At 33.6% G+C, this 8110-nt stretch overlaps 1 protein-coding gene across 1 annotated transcript; it reads right to left on the bottom strand.

The window, feature by feature from the left end:
* Positions 1 to 5080: 5080 nt before the first annotated feature.
* On the bottom strand, positions 5081 to 7590 carry LOC145106375 (uncharacterized). Its single transcript, XM_079043374.1, has 4 exons — positions 7294 to 7590; positions 6902 to 7209; positions 5631 to 6346; positions 5081 to 5547 (listed from the first exon to the last, which is right to left on the bottom strand). Exons 1-4 carry the CDS (start codon positions 7588 to 7590, stop codon positions 5081 to 5083), a joined length of 1788 nt encoding a protein of 595 aa, XP_078899500.1.
* Positions 7591 to 8110: the final 520 nt, after the last annotated feature.

The following is an 8110-nucleotide window of genomic DNA, read 5'->3' as shown; positions in this document are numbered from 1 at the left end:
GACCCGACCCGGCATGGTCCATTTGGGTTGCATGGCATTGTAATACTTGGATAGACTAAATGAGAGAAAGGACACTTGTGATTATTAATATATTATAAGTTCTAATATATTAATAATAGTATTATTTAATTAGTGTTGATCAAGTATTAATTTAGAATTAATTTGGTGATCAAAATGAGACTAATTAAATACATAGGGTTGATTATGACAATCATCTAATCTTTTATGGTGGATTCATGATCCATGGTTTATGGTGTTGGGTTATAACCATTTGGAGCTCCATGGATATGGGAGTTACAAACCCATGGATCATTAGAAATGAAGAGTCATGACAATTAAGGGCATTCATGTGTAAACCCTAATTGTGACAAAACTATAAAAGGAACCCTATAGCTAGCAAAATCGGCCACTAGTTGATTCTAAGAGGGCATAACCGATTTTGAGTGTTAGTGACATTCTCTCAAGTTATTCCAAGTCTCGTGGTGTTGTGTGAAGCATTTGAGGCACAACATTTGGGGTGCTAGGCTCACAAAGTCTTCAAGGAATCCAAGCAACAAGAAAGGTATGTACTTCTACTAGTTTTTATATTACATATTCCCCATGCCATGCTAGTTAGGAAGTAAACCTTGAAAAATCAAATTTGCATGTATATTAGAGAAAACATAGATTCAAGGTTTATAGGGTTGCATGTACACCATAGGAGTGTTAGAATGCTCAAAACCCATCAATTATATCAATCACATGTGATTAATAACTATCAAACAATGGATTTCTAATACTTCAAACTGTGTTTTCAAACAAATGACTTCAAATCGTTTTACAAACGCTTTTAAACTTATATGTTGTCAAACGTATATCTATATAGATATAGTTATATAAGTAGGATTGAAAGGACTTAGGACTGATAACTCACCTTACTTCCTGTTCCTTGTTTGGTTGTGGACTTAGGGTATCGGTTGTTTGTCCGAAGGTCGTTTGAATCTTAGATATATATTGTGTGTATGTATATAGATATAAAAGTTCTTCATTCAGTTCAAATCCTTTGGGTAGAAAAGGTGTACAAACATGTTCATTCATACCAACAACATTTCTAGTAAACTATAATAGGTATAGTTTAGGAAGTCACTAATACTATTACTAAAACAATGAAACATACAAAGAGTTAGTTCATACATGAGTCAGGACATACTATAACGAGAAACAATACTCACTATAAAGAGAAATAGATAGAGAATACTATAACGAGAGACAATACTCACTATAAAGAGAAACAGATAGAGAATACTATAACGAGAGACAATACTCTCTATAAAGAGAAAAAGATAGAGAATACTATAACGAGAGACAATACTCTCTATAAAGAGAAAAAGATAGAGTATACTATAACGAGAATCAATACATACTACACACTATACACTCGAGAACATACTACATACTAGACATAGAGAATACTACACTATTACATACTATACAAATACAAGAATACTATAATATTAATGTGAGATACTACTTCATGGCGCGGCATATACTGATGTGTCATGTTTTGTACCCAGAGTCTCCTGGAGGGAGAGCGTGAATTTGTGTATAGATCTATACGGGACTGACCCTCCTACACCTTGCTGCTAGCTACAGTGGGACCTGCAGGTCTACGGGTGACGAATGTCATATCATTCCGACGTCTCGAACGTCGTGTTATACTAGTCAATCAAGTATGGTTACAATCATATAACATTTTACCTTAATTATACTAACAAGTTTAAGGGTAGTTAGTACATTAGTAGTTAACTAGATAAAACTACAATACATCTTTATTTTCCCATTTCATTCACTTTTTAATCTTCTCACATAACCGGTAATGAAAAACTATATTTTGGTAATGATATTCATACATTGGGAAAATACACACTTTTACAAAAGAACAAACATAGAGAACAATTGAGTCTTGGTAGAAGACTACTTTAGTAGAAAATATAGGATTTTCTAGGAACTTTACAAACATTTACATCAAACGCTTTCAAACTCTTATATCAAACATTTACAAACACTTTCTTCAAACTTATACAAGCATTGACACTAAAATACTTATGAACTCACCAGCTTAAATGTTGATCTACGCTTTCAAAATAACTTGTATTCTCAGGTCACCAGTAGATAGGTACCGATGACCAGGTTTTGAGAAGATGGAGCACATTCAAGACTCATCTCTTATTTTGATATTCATTTTTGGTGTCTTATAAACTTCAGATCACACTTGTATTAAAATTATTACTATTAATGCAATGGATGATGTTGTTGCTTGTTTACTATTATGCATTGTTGTGATACTGTACATGACGTCCTCCGCCCCCGAACGTTTCCGCCGTTCCGGTGTTGGGGTGTGACATTATGCTCCATGGGTTTTAACCTCCATGGAGTATCCATGGGTCACCACATGGGTTAAACCCAACATATGGAATCATGGATCATAATCCCATATATATAAGAATGAATGATTTACACAATCAATCCCCATATATTTAATTAGTCTCTTTTGACACTAAATTAATTCCAAATTAATTCTTGATCAATACTAATTAAATAATATGATTTCATATTAATATATTAGAACTTATAATATATTAATATGTCACAAATATCCTCTTCTCACAAAAGGTCTATCCAAATGTCCCGATGCCATGCAACCCAAATGCACCATGCCGGGTCGGGTCAAGTATATACCAATTATAGTTATGGGATTAGACACTAATCCAACTGTCTCCGACTTGGATAAGTCTAATAACTATTATTGCAAGTATGACTTCATAACCCGACTAGCAATCGTAGCTCTTAAAAGCCGCCGTCGAACTCTGAACAAATCAATGATGCGTCCATTAGATAACTGATCATATATTCCTCCATTCTAGATATCATATGGACTGAGACATGGATTATAATCATTCTCTTTGTCCATTTATTGTTTCCCGGTTTCCGATTTATGACGACCAACTAATTGAACAAATCAAATCAGTCCAGGCTTGGCCAAGCACTTAGGGTGTCATCACTAAATCATCGAGGGGCCCACAGATATCGCTTTTATCCCTTTAAGGGTAAAAGGAATGGATAAAATTTGACTCATATGCTTGTACTAACTATTTGTTGAATCATACACAAAGGCACGTTTTATAACATCGAGTTACCAATGTGTTTTCGTGCAATCAATGTATAACCAACTCATAGTCAACAACTCATATCTCTAGGTTTGAAGAATATAAGATATTATCGTCTCATGATTCACTCGTGATAAAATCCATGAAGTGATTCAAATGAGCGTGGGTTGAATCCAATACTCAAAACTTATGAGCACTCATGAATGTTGTAGCAACTTTTTCTATGTCCAACACCTTAGACATCTACAAGCCAACTTCATGACAGTCTTGCCTTAAAACCTACTTCCAACGTATTATCGGCTGTGGATGGGTTGAATAACTTAGTTATTCGGGAAGTCAAAAAATGCAAAGTGAAACACAAGAATAATACTAATCCTATATGACCCCAACACTTTGAGTGTAAATAAAACACTTTTTTATCCAAGCACCATATTGATTACTCATTATTCATTGTATAATGTTTCGATTTATCAACTTAATACTTGAATTAAAACAATAGTCATGCCATGCTCCAAGCATGCACACTATGTTTGTCCAAACAATAGCTATGTCATACTCCAAGTATGCGCACTATGTTTGTCTAATGATCCTTACTTTGTGAAACAGATCGATTGACCATATTTCAATGATGCTCATTTCACAATCCCAATCCTTATTGTAAATGTAAGAATACCAAACTCTTGCCATTTATTGTAATCTGTTTGATTCTAAACTTATATGCAATGATCCCCTTGTAATGACTATGCCCAAGTCACAAAGACTTGGCAACAAACATTACAAAGTATTCCAATGGAGATCAATTCCATGGAAACGAAGTCTCACATTCAAAGTACATTCTTCTTGCATTAAGTTTTCTAATCTTACACAAATTTAGAGAATAACTTCCACCTATGGAAACATTTCCATATGTCCATTTTGACTATCACTTGTGAACAAGAGTTGCCTCTTTTCAGAGTATGTCAACATGGTTCTTTCCAAAGTTTAACACTATACTTCCAACTGTCCATGGGCAACCAATCTTTGGTAAACTTTAGATTGTCCTCGACAATTGCTTAATCATTTTAGTCATATCCACTTCTAGACCTTTTCCCTCTTAATGCCCCAGGCATTTGAAAATTTTAGAATGGATGAATATTATAGCACATGTAATCGATCCTATACCTGAAGCATATGGGACACGACTTACATAAAAACATGGTACTTTACCAGTCCTTTTATTTTCCATTTTATTTGCCATGTTCTCACAATTCAGATTATGAAAAGGGATGTCGTAATCATAATCGAATTTTAGAATGCAAATAATGTTCCCATATATAGAATTTCCTTATGTTGAACCATTCCAACATAACATTCATATATATATATTTGACTAAATTTGATTAAAATCTCACGATCTAAGCTTTTAGATTTGAAATGAAGTACAATTTCCTCTCCCTTAATTATAGCAAAACAACTTTTTCCCAATTGAAACTTTTGTCTTCTACAATTAACATTGCTAACTTGCAACACTTATTATAATTATCATACTCCCACTTGCATGATAATTATTAGCATAACTCTTATGCTCCCACTAGCTTTTACATGTACTCAGAAATCAGCTGGACTTCTAGAAATTAAGGCCCCATTTGATAGTTGCTGACTGAGAAAGTGATGACTGGGAAAGGTCTGTCTGGGTAAGAAATCCTGACTGAGTAAGAAATCCTGTTGTTTGATTGTACATTTGACTGAATGTGCTGAGTGATGAAAAATGACCATTTCACCCTGCTGTTATATATAGTGATGGATTAAGTTGCTGAATAATTATAAAAACATACATATTGTCATACAAAATGTAAATTACACACAAATAAAAAATGTCATACAAAATGTAAATTAAACAGAAATCATTTAATATCCAAATAAAAACATAATGAAATTTAAAATAACATAATAATTTAATGTAAACTAGGTGATAGTAGTCGATTTGCAATTTGATCACGCAAAACACGCATATATTCAACGGCTTCTGGACCCCATTCTATGCCTTGTATGTTTTCTCTATCAATTCCCCCACCTTGGACGTCAGGAGTAACCATAGTGTCCTCCTCAAAATTTATAAACAAATCATCTTCTATATTGTATTTCCTTATAAAATTATGGACCGCGACACAAGCAATGACTATGTCTCTTTGCACTGTAAAAGGATAAGGAGCCATTTGTTTTAAGATTGGGAATCTTGCCTTCAATACACCATAAGCACGCTCAATAACATTTCTAAGTTGTGCATGAGCATAATTGAACCTTTCTTCTCTAGTTAAAGGTCTACCTCTTCGAAAATCGGTTAACCAATACCTAGTATTGCGGTATGGAGCCATAAACCCACGAGTGTTTGTATATGCGGCATCACAAAGGTAATATTTATCTGCAAATTAATGTGACATATTATATAATGACACATATTATATAAAGAATATAGATAATAAAAATTATATAAAGATTACAAACCTGGTGGAGGAAATGGAAATCCAGAAGTCGAATTGAATGCAACTTCTTTCAAAACTCTCGAATCATGTGCTATACCCTCCCATCCAGCCCAAACAAAGGTGAATATCATATTAAAATCACAAATTCCTATTACATTTTGAAAACATTCTCCTTTTCCTCTTCCTCTATAACGAGTTTGTTGATCAACGGGTACAACCGCATGTACAAGAGTTCCATCTAATGCACCTATTGCTCCGGAAAAAATATTTTTTAACCGTCTATGTCGTTCCGAGTTATGTCTTGTTGGATTAGGAGTTGTTGGTACTATAATTTCTTTTGCAAAACACATCATTGCAGTTAGGACTTCGTGAAAACATTGATGAATCGTTTGTGTGGAGTGATGAAATCTTCCCTTAACCGCGCGAAAACGTTCATTTTGTCCTATAACATGTAAGAACATAGCCATATTCTCTTCACTTCTTATTGTCCTACTAGCTTGCAACCATTTTTTTTGGGTAAAATGGTTGCATAATAATTCAAATGCCTCTTGTGTAAGACGCATCATATCGAAACATTGTGTAGGGTCTCCGTACATCAAATCTTGCGTATACGCATACCCACTTGAATTGTTATCTCTAATTCTATGAATTCTGATTAGTCTGCGCCGGTTTGACCTCAACCAATAAAACACAAGTAAAAGAAAAGCTACAACTTCACCATCAGAAACCATACTTGACCTGTTACAAACAATTAGGTAACATGTTAAAGTAAAAAAAAGTCATATAACAAACATCATATAACCAAAAAATAGTAAATAACAAAAGTCACATTCGATATCCAATAACATATCATCCAAAAAAGTCATCAAACATAGGATCCAAAAAACTAGTAAACATCATCCAAAAAAGTCATCAAACATAGGATCCAAAAAACTACTAAACATCATCCAAAAAAGTCATCAAAAATACGATCCAAAAAACTACTAAACATCATCCAAAAAAGTCATCAAACATAGGATCCAAAAAAAACTAGTAACCAAACTTTTCTACCCGCACCCATCAAAGGTAACCATACTTCCTACCCGCACCCATCACCCACGACTCACAACTACTATGCGAAAGTCGTAACCAAACTTTTCGAACATCGGTACTTTCACCAAATAGCAAAAGAGCGGTCTTGTGTCTTTCATCTTCTTCTCCTCATTCCATTTTGTTCAATTTCTCCATACACGCATCAACATCCTTATCCATTTCACTTTTTTCCATTCTTTCATTTTTTTTTCCACTAACGACCTTGCAAGCTTGACAATCTCCTCCTCAACTTCTAATGCCCTTGCATTTTTTTTTCCACCAACTCTTTTGTTTCCACCAATTTCCTTATTTTTTGAACGCCCCGAAGATTCTTCACTTGCACCTACGTGTTGTGTTGAGGTTTCCATTGGAACATCATCATCAAAATCATGGGCACTAAACTCTTCTACAGGACGAGGGAGTGTAGAAGATGGCCCCCAATTTTGAAAGCCCGTTGAGGTCGACCCTTCAAATAGTTGGGTGCAAAGATCAGGGAACAGCAGGGGTTTAGTTTTCAATGACAACACGAACTTGTTCAGATGTTTACAATTTTTATAAATATTAGTATTTGTTATAAAAGTAATCATACTAGTATTTGTGATAAAAAGTATTACCTTCCCCTCTTCCTTCCATTGTTCATCGGTCAGATTAAATTTACTTTTTATAGGATCATATATATTGCCGGTTTTGTTTTTCAGTTTCACCCAAGCAACATATTTTGATTTGTAGTAGTCAAAGTGGTTTCTCATTTGCTTCTGATCAACCTCTTTACCATGTTCGTTTATCAATTTTTCGCGTATTGTCTTCCATGAACTTGCGTTAAGCCCAGAACCCTCACGGCCATTAGTGTTTAGTTCATGGATACATGCATCAAGGAAGGTTTTGTCCTCACTCTCGTTCCAAACCAACATCCTAAAACATTAATATTTAAAGTAATTTATCATAGTTTCTATCAAGATCAAGAACAATTTTAAACATAAAGCAATTTTCAACCAAGGAAGTTAACATCATCCTAAATAATAATAGCACAATTAAACTCAAAAAAAAATTATGATTTGATAACTTATACACAAACAATTTCAGATTTCATAAAACATCAATATTCAAGCTAAAAATTTCACAAAAGATAACAAGCTAACAACTAAGATCAACAATATCAACATATACTTAAACAATTTCATAACATTTGGATTTTGATTTCAATTTCATAATACAACAAACATAATTTCTGATTTTATAGCTTATAAACAAAAAAGAACTTTAAATTTCTGATTTTATAGCTTATAATTTCTAATTTTATAGCTTATAAACAAAAAAAAAACAACTTCCAATTCACATTCAATTTCAGAATTCATAACATTAGAAAAAAAAACTCCAATTTCCAGTTCTTATACACAAAGAACGACAAATCAGAACATAAAAAAACTTCCA

This window comes from Lactuca virosa, chromosome 4, assembly GCF_052849685.1.
Source record: "Lactuca virosa cultivar CGN04683 chromosome 4, Lactuca_virosa_CGN04683_v6, whole genome shotgun sequence".
NCBI classification, from domain to species: Eukaryota; Viridiplantae; Streptophyta; class Magnoliopsida; order Asterales; family Asteraceae; genus Lactuca; species Lactuca virosa.
Note: the sequence above shows the minus strand (reverse complement) of the source record. Positions and strands in the feature narration are given on the sequence as shown.